This window comes from Sciurus vulgaris (assembly GCF_902686455.1).
Source record: "Sciurus vulgaris genome assembly, chromosome: 5".
Classification (NCBI taxonomy): Eukaryota; Metazoa; Chordata; class Mammalia; order Rodentia; family Sciuridae; genus Sciurus; species Sciurus vulgaris.
The window spans coordinates 67,020,808-67,036,885 of NC_136465.1; the positions used below are offsets into that span (position 1 = coordinate 67,020,808).

Consider the following 16,078-nt stretch of genomic DNA (forward strand, 5'->3'; position numbering starts at 1 on the left):
CTCCTTCTATACTATTTGTGTTTTTAAAGAATACTATAATAATATAAAACCTGCCAAAACTATGTGAAATCATACACACACACACATATATACATATATATATATGTTCAGTGTTCAAAATAATTAAAATGCTATATTGAGTCATGTGTTAGCTTGTAAGATTGAACAAAAGATCTAACCACTTGACTTTCTTTTTAACCAGTAGTTTCCTTTACCCAAAGAAGATACTATTCTAGCCTAAATTTTTTCATTGCCACATACAAAAGTAAGTAAATGCATTCTCAAACTATTTCTTGTTTTCTTCTGAGAAGCTGAATTGCCTACCTTTTTTCCTACAGGCAAATCAGATAAAAAGCCAGAATGGTAAGAAGGCAACCTAGTAGAACTTAAGTGGAAATTTTAAAACAAAGTTTAAAGACCCTACTTTCATTAATGTGTTTCTGTGGCAATTTTTATGGTTTTCAGGGAGTGAAGCCAGCCAGTTTTGACAAAGTAGCAATTCCAGAAGTGAAGGAAATCATCGAAGGATGTATAAGGCAAAACAAAGATGAACGGTAAGATTAGGTGTTGCTTAAACTGACACCTAAAACATAATGTCTCTGAGTGCAATACTTAATCTGAAGTGTATTTAATTCTTAGGATTAGTTTTTCCATTTATGCCATTTAACCTTTTTATAAATAAGGTTCTTTCTCTTTAATCTATTCAAATTCAATATACTAGAACAGTTTACAAGTAGGAACCAGGCTTGGTGGCACAGACCTGTAATCCCAACAAATTGGGAGACTGAGGCAAGAGGATCACAAGTTCCAGCCAGGGCAACTTAGTGAAATTCTGTCTCAAAATAAAATTTAAAGGGGCTGGGGGTGTAGCTCAGTGGTAGAGTGCTTGCCTAGCATGAGCAAGTCCCTGGGTTCAGTCCTCAATACTGCCCAAAAAGGGGGGGGGGGTGCGGTGTTCAGTGGAGTTTAAACCAGAATTACCTTAAAACATTGTTTATACATCCTGTTAGAACTGCTTATAGCATCAGAGAATGAACTCTAGAGTTCATGCAGCAAATCTGTTCCTTAGTCCTTTATTCATTGAATTCTAAATGATGTGGGACAGAGACTTGGCTTTTTTAAATCATAACGCTAATCTAATTGGAGTAAGATGAAATGGCTATTATCAAGAACACAAACAATAATAGATATTGGTGTGAATGTGGGGAAAAAGACACACTTTTTTTTTACATAGCTGATAGAGTTACAGATTGATGCAGCCACTCTGGAAAGCAGTGTGGAGAATCCTCAGAAAACTTGGAATGGACCCACCTTTTGACCCAGTTATCCCCATAGGACTTAAAATTAGCATACTACAGTAATGCAACCACATCAGTGTTTAGAGCAGCTTAATTCACAATCGCTAGAACCAACCAAGATGCCCTTCAGTTGATGAATGGATAAAGAAACTGTGGTATACACACAGGATAGAATATTATTCAGCCATAAAGAATAATAATAATATGGCATAAGCCAATCCCAAAAAATCAAAGACTGAATGTTTTCCCTGATAAGTAGATGATGATATATAATGGGGTGGGGGGGTGAGAAAAGAATGGAGGAACTTTTGATTACATAGAGTGAAATGAGGGAGGGTATGAAAAATGGTGGAATGAGACAGACATTATTACCCTATGTACATGTATGATTACATGAATGGTATGAATCTACATCATGTACAACCATAGAAATGAAATGATGTACACCATTTGTGTACAATGAATCAAAATGCAATCTGTAAAAAATAAAAAAAAATTAAAAATTTAAAAAAACCATAATGCTGTTATTATGCCAGCATTGAAGAAGAGCTAAACATCAGAATTCCTTTGAGTAAAAGGAGAAGACTTCACTTAAGGCTTAGGAGGTGATCTAACTTAGTTATTTGCACTAACATAGTACTTTTCTCAGAGGAGTGGCAAGTATCTGATCTGCTATGTAGCTGATTCCTCACCCAGTGGGTATGGCAAGGGTCCAGTATCTGTTTTTGAAAATTGATCTACCCTCACCATCTGCCCATACCTGCCAAAAAGGAAAAAGTACACCAGCCTAAGACAAATATCAATTGTAAATTGAGCATAATCTGCCTCCTGAAGAATGGGAGCAATCAGGTATATCAACCAAATTTAAGAATTCCATATCTTCACTTTCTAGTCTCATTTTCTTTTCATAACTTTGTTATTTGAAAGAGTTTAACATGATCTTCAATACATTTTAATAGATATTTAGTTTGAGTTTCTATTTTTATATTAATTGAGTCCTAAAAATCTCTTTTAAAACCTTTTCAGTATAAACAAAGAAATATTTGTTTTGTGTCTTAAAACATATTACTCTGTGTCTTTTCTGGATGGACTAATTTATTAGATTACTGGTATTTGGAAACCATTTTATCTGAAGAAAAATTGTTTCACAATCAGCCTTCTTGCTTGCCTAGTTCACAAATTGTTGAACAAGGAATTGAAATTATTTGTTGGCTAGATAAAAGTTGCTGTAGTCAAAGGTACCAAACTAGAAATTAGATTTTGTTCTGGTTTTGATTACATCATTTACAACTTTTAGAACTGTGAGCAAGATTCTCAACTGCTGAGCCTTCATTTCGTAATTATCAGGAGGTATCTCATTGGATACTGGTCAGGATCCTACATAGGATTTTTTGCTACTTACAAAATGCCATATAAATTATTATATGATATTTGGAAACTTTGATATTCTGTGCATTATTTGCCATTGCCAGTACACTGTTAACAATGAGATTAGATAATTTTATTTAAAAATGGTCCTTGTCAGCTCTTTTGTTTATAAATCAGATTGTTTTGATGTTTCAAATGGACTCGTGTTGAAATGTGTTAACTTTCCCTTGTTTTTCTGTTCAGTTTTTTTTCTTTATAAATAAGAATAATTAGCCACATTTGAAAATTATTTTTTTAAACTAATGACATTTTGTTTTTCTCTCTTGGAAGGTATTCCATCAAAGACCTCTTGAACCATGCCTTCTTCCAGGAGGAAACAGGGGTACGGGTAGAATTAGCAGAAGAAGATGATGGAGAAAAGATCGCTATTAAATTATGGCTGCGTATTGAAGATATTAAGAAATTAAAGGGAAAATACAAAGACAATGAAGCTATTGAGTTTTCCTTTGACTTGGAGAGAGATGTGCCAGAAGATGTTGCTCAAGAAATGGTAAATTGGCACTGATCAGCCATTTAAAAGATGATGTAGATTTATATACATTGATATTGTTTAGTAAAAAGCAGTTTATGAAGTGTCATATGTGACATATCTCATTAAAATAAAATTATGTTGGCCTCGAATGTTACCTTTGAATAGTGGGATTTTTCCTGTGAGTTTTCTTTAAATGCCTTCTTTGTACTTTTTGTGCTGTTATTGATAATGGGTGTTGAATTTTATAGTCCTTTTTTAAAAGTTGTTTTTATTTGAGGAAAACGGATATGAGAATGAACTGCCATACATTCTGAAGTCTATAAGGTTGAATGACTTCTAATTTGTTTAAGATTCTTCTGTTAGAATAAAGTTATGTTTCTAAATATTGGTTAGCCTATAACCAGTCATTAAATAAACCTTTAAAAATAAACATAGGATTATAAACCATTTTTTGTTATGAAGGTAGTTTTCAAGGTTAATCGTTAATAGGCAGCTTGTGGTTGTACCCTTATTTGAAGTATGTCAAAAAGACCACTTTTCCAAGTGGAAACCCCTCACCAAATGAGGCTTGCCTAACGAAGCCAATTATCATTCAAAGAAATGGAATAGAATTTCTCTTCTAGTATTTATAAACATCTTTCAGTAGTAGTTACCTCTGAGAAAAGGGGTCAGGTATGAAAGAGATACTTAGAATTTTTGGTCTTTTAAAAACCTTCAGATATTTGCTACAATTGTTTTTATCTGTGTAAGCAGTTACCTATTAAAAGGAACTAATAGCAACACAGGTTAATAATTATTACTTGTGAAATGGAAATAGTGAATGGAATTGAATACCATAGTTTAGTTTTCTCATTATTTTAATTGTTATAAGTACATCTACCTGTGACTTTCTACAAAGATGACACCCACCCTTTGAGTATGTACCATGATGTTGGGGGGATGTATAATGCAGATCAGTAATTTCACAATTTGTTTAAGACTAGTCTTGAGACTAATTCCTTCCCCTTCTCATGTACTCTTCTACATCACATATTTCATTTATTTTGGGGTTTTCTTTTGATAGTCTGTTTTTTCCTAATATTCCCTTTTTTTTCCCTGTAGGTAGAATCTGGGTATGTCTGTGAAGGTGATCATAAGACCATGGCTAAAGCTATCAAAGACAGAGTGTCATTAATTAAGAGAAAACGAGAACAACGGCAATTGGTGCGAGAAGAGCAAGAAAAGAGAAAACAGGAAGAGAGCAGTCTCAGACAGCAGGCTGAACAACAATCAAGTGCTTCCCAGACAGGAATCAAGCAGGTCCCTTCTGCTAGCACTGGCATACCTGCTGCTTCTGCCACTTCAACTTCAGTTTCTACACAAGTAGAACCTGAAGAGCCTGAGGCAGATCAACATCAACAACTACAGTACCAGCAACCTAGTATATCTGTATTATGTAAGTTTTCTGGAAAGTGGACAGATAAGCTAATGATGCTTCTAACTGACCCCCACCCCCACCCCTCCCATGTTGGAGATCAAACCCAAGGACTCATGTGTGTTAGGCATGAGCTATATTCCCAGTTCCTAACTAACTTTTTATCTTCAAGGTGGTTGTCATTTAGCTTCTCTTTATTTTTATGTTCATAACTAATAGAACAGAAACAATGTAGGATAGACATTGAGAAGATTGATTAAGGTGTAAAATAATTACAAAATTTCATCATTGTACAACCAGAGAAATGAAAATTGTACCCCATTTATGTACAGTGAATAAAAAAAATTTAAAAATTAAAAGTTTCATTATCTTGGAGGTTCTAATTTCTAGATTTCTACATCTCAATTCCTTAAAACAAATAAAATTAATGAAGAATGAACAAGTTTAGCTACTTAAAATTGTCTTCATCTGGTTTAGAACTTTCACCAAAGCTAAATAGCATATAGACTGAAAACTAATGAGACCAGTAGTCATTGATTGAATTAACTGCTTAATACTGAAAGCCCACAGTTCTCCATAGATAAGACTGAAAGTTTAATGTTCCATTTTCCCGTACTCTTCAGATAAAAGACATTAGAACTTGCCTTCCAAATGGGACTTTCATAAATACAGAAATTTACTATGACTGCTCTTTGTTTTTTTTTTAATATACTTTTTTTAGTTGTAGATGGACAAAATATCTATTTATTCATTTATTTTTTTTTTTTTTTAATGTGGTGCTAAGGATCAAACCCAGTGCCTACACATGCAAGGCAAGTACTTTGCCACTGAGCTACAGCCCCAGCCCTGCTATTCATTTTTTAATTTAGTGAAGGTTTCTGGAAAGAAACAACCAATTTATTCCAATGTAATGAGTCTAAAATGTGTTGGGAAAAATGTGAGCCTCCTTTTTGTAATTTGTCTTTCTCTGTTTTTTTTTTTTTTTTTTTTGGTGATGTTCCACCTTTAGCTGATGGGACAGTTGACAGTGGTCAGGGATCTTCCGTCTTCACAGAATCTCGAGTGAGCAGCCAACAGACAGTTTCATATGGTTCCCAACATGAACAGACACATGCTACCAGCACAGTCCCAGGGCATACAGCTTCCGTTGCCCAAGCATCTCAGCCCCATGGAGTATATCCACCCTCAAGTATGGTAAGTAAATGCATGAGAGAGAGTAATACTATAATGAGAGCCAATAGATAATCTATTAAATTCTGAGTCTTTCTACTATCCAAATAGCAACTTGTCTAAAATAGAAATCATAAATGGAGTTCAGTCAGCCCTCCATGTTCATAGGTTTCATACTGGTAGATTCAGTTATTAAAATGTATTTTAAAAAATCAATTTGCCTCAGTACTGGTGGGTCTTGGAACCAGTTCACTGCAGGTACTGAGGGATAATTGTATTTTGTAAGGAAATTAGAATAAATGAAGCAGGGTATGATGTATACATTTATGTATAAGAATTAGTTGAACTGTCTACATGAAGCAGCTTTGTATAAGATTTAGTCTGCATTTGAGCAAAGGTAATATTCTCCCCAGCATTTAAGAATTAGAACTATTCAAAGCAGCATAAGCTAGTCATACAGATGGTTTGCAGGTGGGGTGATAAGAGTTTTTCAAAAGCTTATTTATGAAAATAACTACTAAGTATTTTCTGTAAGATTTCTTACTGTATAAAAAACAGGTAGACCTTCAAATCCTTATAGAATGTTGCATGTGAGTACTCCAGAGTAAAGGAATCCTTTATTTGTATTATCATTTAATTTAGCGCTTGTGTTTAGTTACTTATCAGTTGCTATGCGTGTTCCTGCCTTTAAAGTCTGTTGGACACAAGTTTCTTCCACAGTATATGTTCATTTGTTTTTATTATCTTTATTTGGTATCTTGTTTTATACTGATTTATTTTCAGAACCAATTTATAAAGGGCATTTCCTAAAATAATTTATGCTTTGTGTGTGTGTGTTATATATGCACACATCATCATCCACTCTTGCTTTTCATGTAGAGAATGTTAAAGTAGCTTATCATATAATACCCCATTTCTTTGGTTGACTGTCTCTGAAGTTTTCAGAGAGGAAAACAAAATACGTTCATCTGCCTCAAAAAGGAATTAAGTAACTGGTCATTTATAGCACTTGTTCTCCAAGATCTTTAAGCAGACTGATTTTTTTTTTCCCCCTTCTCAGAAAGCTTTTAATCTGAACTTTGTGGAATTCTTGCTCTTCATTAATCGAAAATCTTTCTTTGAAAATATTTCTGCTTACTCTGATCTTTTCTGCTACAGCTTGGAATAAAAGATGTTTGTTTCAGCGTCCATTAATCTGGTCTGACTAGGTTTGAAGATGAATAGCTAAAAAATGCAAAGGAAACTACTAATGTACTAATTGTTTTAACATTTAAAAAAAAATAGGGTAGAAGAACTTTTAAGACTACATAGAAGATAAATTTTTTGTGTTCTGGCAGATACTATCAGAATTTCTTATCAGTTTCTACCTCTCTCTAATTGATTTTTTTCCTGAATTACAATTCAGTTTTTAAAAAAGGAACTTTTTAATCTCTTGGCTTTCTTCATCAGAGTTCTGAACATTGGCCTCTTTTAGAGAAGGAAATGGAATAATCATTTGTGACAGTATTAGCATTTAGACAACTAACATACCTTTATTTGCTATTCCAAAAAGCATGCTATTTCTTGCTTTTTTAATGACAATAGTCTGAAAGTATTATGATGATTTATCAAGGGGATTAAATTAAAAAGAGAAATAAGGATGTAAAAAAAAATGGAACCAGGAATTAAATAATCATGATTATTTAAATACTTGCTACTGGTGGGCCACAAATACGGCTTAAAGCATTCTATGCAACCAGTTTTGGAAAAGAAAATACAATTAGTCATGTAGTTCACAAAATCTAAAAGAAAATTAACAAGCTTGCTCCAGACAGCCTTATAGTATTAGTATTAGACTTACTGCTTCTATCTATGTTAAACCGTTTCTCTTAAGGTGCCTCAAACTTTGTAAACCTCTAAGTTGAATCTCTGATATACCCAAAATAATTTTTACATTATTCTTAAGAAATTCAAATTGAAGATTTTTTTTCACTAACAACTTTAGTGAAAGTTCAGAATAGTTCCTATATCTAGGTGTGAATTTCTTCCTGAAAGGTATACTTTTTCCTAGTAGATAGTGACTTTTTTACCTTGGCTGAGAAGGATTGGCAGTATAATAAATAAAATGCTGTAAGCCAAAAACTTTTTTAGTCTGATGCCTTCTAAGATAGAAATAAGAGTCCTTTTCTCTCAAGTTTCCCTAGAATGACTGCAAAATAATCCAGACTTCACCTCTTTCGAATCTTGTGTTTTAAATTAATAGATTCATTCTTGTCTAATCTTACAAAGTTTGGCAGAAATTGTAAACTGATATTGTTTTCCCTGTCTGCTGCCTTCAGTTCATCTTTCTTATTCATACGTTTATAACAGTTGGCATTATTTCATAATATTTAGGATAATAATTTCTCAGTATTATCATTTATAAGAAAACTTGTACTTGACCAAAAGAATAGAGAATAGTTGTGATCTGCCAGGTGTGCTTTGTGGAGTTCTCTCTCTGCTAAGAAAAAATTTGACTTTATGGTATTGGGGAGGATGGAACATTTCCTTATGATAGCTATGCCCCTATTATCACTGTACATTTGGTTATTTTTCTTTTCAAAGTATTGTTTTTCATGTGTGTTTGTTTTCTGTTTAGCCTCGTCGTGGCCGTAGCATGTCGGTTTGTGTTCCCCATCTTTCTGCTGTTCCCTTTCTATCCCGCATCTCTCCCAGTGCTCCTTCCACCCCACCACCAGTGTTGTCTGCACCTCTTTCTCCTTCCCTCCTTCGGACTGCCCCTGAGGAAACTTTTGCCGAAAAAGCTTTCTAAAGCATTGGAGAGTGTCCTGCCTATGCACTCTGCCTCTCAGCGCAAGCACCGACGCTCCAGCCTGCCTTCCCTCTTGTCAGTACTGTATGTAACTGTAAACTTTCTGACAATGAAAAATTATTACCAATGAATACATCCAGGCATCAAGAATTCTAATAAAATTTAAATAAATAACAGAACTAAACTATAAATTTGGTTATACATTATGCTTTAGGACACCCGTTAATCCTATAGGAATCATTTTTGTAATTAGGCTTTAAGGGGGATTAAAAAGCAAGGAGGCTAGGAGAGAGAATGCTTATAATATTGTTTGGCATACACCAGTATATGCCCAATAAAATTTAGCTTTTATTGTGTTTTCTTCTCCTCTACTTACATAAAAGATTTTCATTTTCTTATCATAACAAAAGGTATGTTTAGTATTTAATTTTAAACTAGTTGTTGACTTAATAAAAGTCTTGGCTTTTTTTGTTTTGTTTTTTGTTTTGTTTTGTTTGTGGTGCTGGGGATTGAACCAGGGCCTTGTGCATTTGGGATAAGCCCTCTCCTAACTGAGCTTCATCCCCAGCCCCAAGTAAATTGTTAAACATTACCCAATCGCATTTCTCTCAGTTTATCCTTTTTTTATTTATTAATTAATTTCCTTTTAGTTGTAGATGGACACCTTCATTTTATTTATATGTGGTGCTGAGGATCGAACCCAATGCCTCACACATGCTAGGCAAGTGGCCTATACAGAGCTGTAACCACAGCCCTCTCACCTTATTAAGAGTTGCTTACTAATATAACTGGATGACTTTTTTTTTTTTTTTTTAAACCATACTCAGTGAAGAATAATTGAGGAGAAAAGTATTTGGTTTTAATGTGTTAAAAGAAATCTGAGTAAAATATTAGTGAAATGACCACAAAGTGCTCCCTCAGGGGAGTGCTTTTTTTAGGGTGAGTAGGGTGGGTCCTTGACACCAATGAATACATTAGATTGCATATGTAGTATACATGCCTTTCTTTGGCTCCATTAATGTCTACATAAGATCTGTCTTTTTAAACTACTTTAATTGCTGTGGGACCTTGCCGCTGCTTTTCCAGAGTACATAGTTAACATTCTGAACTAGTACGGAGACTCCTCAGATTTTTACTTTGGAGAATGCTTAAGTTTACAAAGTTTAATGAGTTTGGGACACCTTAATAAACAGTAGGAAAAATGAGCATTCCGATTCAAAATGAAAATCCACTCTTAGCTATTGAGAACAGTTGTGCTTCTTTGCTAATATAATGGTGGTCTTCTCTATTGGAAGAATGAAATTGATCTCTTATAAAAAGGAGTCTATGATAGTGAATTAATTGCAGTATGTATTATTTGCATCGGGCAAGGTGTGCATGATAGTCAACTATCAGTGATCAGAAAAGTAGAAATTTTGGTGATTTTTGCATCTATATAACATTGTTTGTGTGTCAGAATTGTTAACTATATCTAGTTTGGGGTAAATGAGAAAGACATTACTACCACTGGGGTTCATCTTTTATTATCCACTAAAAATCTTCCTATTGATTTCTAGTTAAAAGTATGTTGGTTGATAAAAATAACATTGAACCTCTGACATAGCATAGTATAAAATACAGACAATAGAAAGACTTAAGCAATAGCTTAAATTGAAGCACACTTCTTACATTGTACAAATAGTTGGCTTATTGCTTTTTAACTCAAGTCTTAAGAGTGAACGTATTGTGAATAAAATAGAATAATCACTTAGGAAGTTTAATTTGTTCTTTTGCTTTGAGAGAGAAAAGTTGTGGGAAAGCAGCTCTTATCTGACGCAAAGAGTCCCACAGGTTGATTTCTTTGACCCTGGATGTATTTAATGGATTTTTACTATGCACATATTTTCTGAAAGCATTGTTATTTCTTCATTAAATTTGGTGTAACCATTTTATAGGGTTACACAGAACTATCCAGTTGTGCATGTCTGATGTAATTTCACATATGAATGTATGAATTACTTGTCTTATTCATGTTGATACAGCCTCAGTCCATGGCGCATGCCGTGTGGGGGTACCCCATCATACCCAGAATCACAGATATTTTTCCCAACTATTCATGAACGTCCAGTTTCTTACTTTTTTCACCACCTCCCACCTGTCCACCGAAAGTGCCATTTCCCAGCGACGTAAGAGCACCTCCTTCCTGGAAGCCCAAAATCGCCCTTCCAAACCCCTGCTGAGGACTGTTGGCCAAAATCTTCTTCCACCTGGTGGCAGACCCAACTAACTGGACACCAGAGGCTGTAGTTATGTTGGGGTACCTACAGCAAGTAGAGTAATGGAGAGCTGTGTGAGATACAGGTCCATCCTATGTTTGAGCCATCTCAAATTTTGCAATGACTATAGACCTTGGACTAGTACTTCCAGAAGAAGCGCACTATTTTATTCCTCAGGAAGCAGTGTATCTAGCAGGGGTACCTTACCAGACCCAGGTGGCAGAACAGTATGAGGGCATTTCATACAACTCACCAGTACTCTCAAGTCCCCTGAAACACATACCTGAACAGAAGCCAGTACAAGGGGTCCCTACTTCAAGTTCTATCTTTGAATTTCCATCTGGACAGGCTTTCCTGGTAGGACACCTTCAGAATTTAAGATTAGATTCTGGATGAGTCCAGGATCTCCCTCTCTAGTATTCTGCACCTATCAGTACAGATTGCTACGCGTTTGAAATTTCACCCTGTCTTTGTTCCTCATTCTGCACACCGCTGTGTTAACTCATAGCAATGAGAGCAGAAGCAACTGTGTATTTGAATTTCATGCTCAAACATCAAGCTCTTCTTCAGGAGAAGGAGGTGGAATTTTACCCCAGCGTGCTTACCGAAGTCGACAAGTTGCAGTGGACTCAAATCAGGAAGAACCGCCTCCTCAGTCAGTTGGATTACATAGCTACCTACAGCCTGTGACTGAAGAACAGCGTAATTATCATACCCCAGAATTGACTGTTTCTGTGGTAGAGCCTATCGGACAGAACTGGCCAATAGGAAGCCCAGAGTATTCCAGTGATTCCTCACAAATCACTTCTTCAGATCTCAGTGATTTTCAGTCACCTCCCCCTACAGGGGTAACAGCTGCACCTTCTGGCTCTGACGTCTCATTACCCTTTATCCGTCTGCCTCAGACAGTGTTACAAGAATCCCCACTTTTCTTCTGTTTTCCCCAAGGAACCACATCTCAGCAGGTCTTATCTGCCTCATTTTCTTCAGGAGGATCTGCACTCCATCCACAGGTTATAGGAAAACTTCCACGGTTCTTTTAAAGTACCCTATTACGCACCATTACATTTAAATTTTCTATCCCTCATTTCCCTGAATCATGGATTTATGAGGAATATTGGTTTTTTTGTTTTTTTGGGTTTTTGTTTTTTTTTTTTTTTAGTACACTCTCCCCATCTCTTAAGGGCTATAAACTCCTTGCATTTACAAAATATGAAGGAAAAGCTACCTGATTTACTATAATATTTGCAGACCTTTGGGAAGAGAACACAAAAACTAGAATTTTAGTCATTCATCAAAATCAATGACTTTTATTCCCATATGTGGTATTTTCAAATAACACTGAAAATTCACTTGTCTATAAATGTAAGGTTGACTCAGCATTGATTATTTAGGTACACTAAAATCTGAAGTTTTACTCTCTTCCTCCAATCAAATTTTTTGGAAAACAATACAAAAGGGTAACTTTTCTATATCAGAAAAAAAAAAAAGGAATATAGGGAAAACTTTTTTTAGAGTAGGATTGAGAATTAATCCATAGACTTTTTACTAGTTTGGAGAATCTAAAAGACATCAAAAGGAAACATTTTAGAAGTTCAAATTAACAAAAAATATGCCTTTTTGAAATGGCATTAAACAAGTCATTATGTATTACAGATCCAAATAAAATACTTATCCATAAAATTAAGGACTGATTCTAATTTTAGCAACCAAGTTAGAAATGTTAGTAGGTGATGGGTGTGTTTTTGTTGTTCAGAGGTTTAGGATACATGTTACAAAATCAGGAAACATTAGCCATCGCAGGCCCCTTTTTTTTCCCCATCAATTTAGTTATTCATGTGTTTGAGCATATATCCTCTCATGCAAATAAAGACAAAGTAACAGGCAAGTAGAGAGTCACTATTTCATACATTTTTTTGATATATTATCAAATGTAATACACTATGGGGGGGGGTACTGGGAATTAAACTCAGGGGCACTTGACCACTGTGCCTCATCCCCAGCCCTATTTTTTTGTATTTTATTTAGAAACAGGGTCTCACTGAGTTGCTTAGCACCTCACTTTTGCTGAGGCTGGCTTTGAACTCAAGATCCTCCCATTTGCCTCCCGGCCACTGGGATCACAGGTGTGTACCACTGTGCCCGCAACAACTTTTTAAATCTTTGTAGGAGACTATGCATTTATATTCAAGGCATCATTTGAAATCTTCTCTAAGTATTCCCCTTTTTTAATTCATTTTATATGTTCCTCCTATTGTATTCTTGTGTCCTTTCCCATCAAAGGCATAAATAACTATAAATGTATGTGAAATACCAATTTCTTTAGAGTAGGAAGAAGCAAAAAAATCTTAAATCTATACTGCATGGGCATGCTTTTTATTCCCATCAGTACTCAAATTGTCAACCCTTACTGTAAATATTAATGTATTATTAGTCATTCTTTAAACTTTTCAAGTAAATTTTCAAAAGCAAAACCATTAATTTACAAACGTTTTGCTAAAGAAATGCATGCGTGTAACAGTGAAATGTGATGTATTACTGTAACTTTCAGAGAAAATGAAAACATAAAGGTTCATTTCTTTAACCTACCCATGTATATAGTCCTGCTTGTATTTCTCACTTTCTCATTTATTTTAGTTGAACTTCTTGATAATTGGAACATTCTAGTTAGGGTTTCTGAGACACACCACTGTTGACATTCTGGGTTGGACAATTCTTTGTTGTGAGGGCATGTTTTCTGGGCATTGTAGGATATTTAGCAGCATTCCCTACCTACTAGACACTAGCAACAGCCATCTCCCCAGTTTTAACAACCAGAAATGGTTCCAGATACTCCACATGTTTCCTGGGTGACAACTATGATTATAGGCTTAGCAGTTGATTATAACAGTTTCTTACCTTTTTCCAAAAAAGTTACTATGGCACTACAAGAAGTAGCAAAAAAAAAAAAAAAAAAAATTAAAATTATTATTTTTTCTTTAAATGTTCAGATTAAAAATTGTTTCACAATCATAGTTTTACCACTTTTCAGGTGTGTGTGTGCGCATGTGTGTGTTTCTAGTAATAATTTTACTATGAATCTGAATATTCTAGTTGGCCAAAATTACAGCCTAAATAAGACAGGTTTTAATCATCAGTGATGTTCCTATGGGATGAGATCAAAAATGTACTATAATATGATCCTTCTCTAAGCTTCTCTTACAAAAGATAGCCCAGAGACCTCTCCCATACTTAATCAAGCTAATGTTTCATTTTGATCAAGCAAACTTCTCAGGACCTTAAATGTTTATTGCAAAAGACTGAGCTGTATGTGCTTACATTAGGGCCTTCTCTAATTTGTCATATTCACTTCTTTCCCTCAGGCACAGGGGCAGAGCCAGGGTCAACCATCTTCAAGTAGCTTAGCAGGGGTTCCATCTTCCCAGCCCATCCAATCATCCTCAGCAGGTGAGAACAAAGTATTTAATTAATTACTAGTAACCAAACACTGCCCTACGATCTTTTGTGTTTTAAATTCCTGATATGAATGACTTGCTAAGTTTTTGAAAGGGAATTAACAGGCATAGCATTTCTTGTGTTGAGTAGGCAGTTTAGGAAATCTCCTTTGTTAAATGTGCTTTTAAAACAATTTAGTAGACATATGTTAAAGTTTAAAGAGGAATGGTTACTACTTTATCTGTCTTCTTATATGGTTCTTAAACATAATTTGACAATACAGAGTATCAATTTGTTTCTGTTTGTTTATGACTCATCCACATATGAGCATATATATCATTTGTTTTCATCATCCCATCCTCAGTAATCCTGATTTCCTTTTTATATTTCTAGTAGTAGGATGGAATATCAGATTTATGCAAAGAAACAGCAAATGAAAACCAGAAGAACAACTATTGTAGGAAGATTATTTTTCAAAAAAAAATACATTTTATTAAACTTCTGATTTGGGGGTTTTTGTTTCCAGAAGGTCCAAAGAACTCAAGAGATTAGTGTAATACTGATATAATTCAGCAATCGAATTTGTAACCCTAAAATTAAAATCTGTATTTCACCACTAATATTTGTTAGTGGTAATTATTTGCAAGGAAGTAATGCTTTGTTGGCATAATTGAATATTTATCAGTATTTCAAATAAAATTCATAGCACTCTGTGTAATACAAACTTCATGATGAAGTATTTCATTAATAGTTCCCCAAGGGTAATTTTTAAACCACCAAATTATAAATTAGACTCTGCTTCCATTACATTTTGAAACAAAGCTTTTAATTCTTATTACAGATTGCACTGTTTTAGTCAAACGTGGACTTATTACTAGTTTCAGATTAGGTTTTACTTATACAAGATAAAAATCACTTTAACACATTTTGTACACAAGAGAATGGATTGGTTTGATTTATGCATGCATTTACTTAGTGACCAACACCTCTTATAGAAATTACAGATTGGAAATTACATACTCTGTCTTATTCCTGACCTTTCTTCCAAATAGGTTCCTAAATTTATGTGTAAAATTATGATCTAAAATTCAGTATTTCTATAACTGTAAAGTTATTTCAAAAGTTCTTTAGGGATATATGATTCTGCAGAGATATTCAAAAAACTACATTTATTTGTGACTTAAGTTTCCATATTTTAAAAGGAATAAGAAGGTTGAAAATTTTATAGACTATGAAGATAGAGTCTGTTTTTAGATGTGACTTTGTTTTTATACTATCAAGCCCCAACCTCACCTTAGGAAAACATCTTTAATTTTATTATAAAGTAAGGTAAGAAATGCACCTTAACTGAAATTTATTTCTTGGATTTCTGGAAAGTAGTAAATGTGGTACCAGAATAGCTTCCTCCTTCTGAAAACTTTGTGCCCATAAGCAAGGGTGGTGAGTTATCTCAATAAATACTTTTTTCCATAGGGGGAACTATAGAGTGTTCAGTTAGTCTTACTTTTCTATTCAGCTAGACGTGTGAACCTTTTTTATCAAGCAGCCACATCCAACAAATGGTACATAGCCTACATAAGCTGTTTGAACATTTCATGAGGCATTTTTAGGCATGGCATGATGCTGGCCTGTTATGCTGAATCATACCTGCTTGATTGAAGTATTGATTATTAGCTAGTGTGATTATTCACAAGCAGTCGACAGGTACTTTTCACCTGCCCAGAATGTTCTGAAGTATAACCAGCATAGATACCTGTTGTCCTAAGTAAAGAGTGAGGCAACTTATTCATAAAATGTATTGCTGACTTTTTTTAA

The 16,078-nt window shown here is 34.5% G+C and overlaps 1 protein-coding gene across 1 annotated transcript in view; it reads left to right on the forward strand.

Annotated features, from left to right (window-relative positions):
- Positions 1-16,078, forward strand: part of WNK1 (WNK lysine deficient protein kinase 1) — a 141,927-nt gene that overhangs the window by 88,420 nt on the left and 37,429 nt on the right. Inside the window, 18 exon segments of the mRNA XM_079139877.1 lie at positions 466-554; positions 2,997-3,216; positions 4,300-4,633; positions 5,622-5,806; positions 8,400-8,561; positions 8,563-8,667; positions 10,595-10,612; positions 10,614-10,685; positions 10,688-10,718; positions 10,721-10,824; positions 10,826-10,885; positions 10,887-10,946; positions 10,948-10,962; positions 10,964-11,220; positions 11,222-11,315; positions 11,317-11,841; positions 14,191-14,262; positions 14,264-14,275. Of these exon segments, the coding sequence (XP_078996003.1) occupies positions 466-554; positions 2,997-3,216; positions 4,300-4,633; positions 5,622-5,806; positions 8,400-8,561; positions 8,563-8,667; positions 10,595-10,612; positions 10,614-10,685; positions 10,688-10,718; positions 10,721-10,824; positions 10,826-10,885; positions 10,887-10,946; positions 10,948-10,962; positions 10,964-11,220; positions 11,222-11,315; positions 11,317-11,841; positions 14,191-14,262; positions 14,264-14,275 (2,415 nt within the window).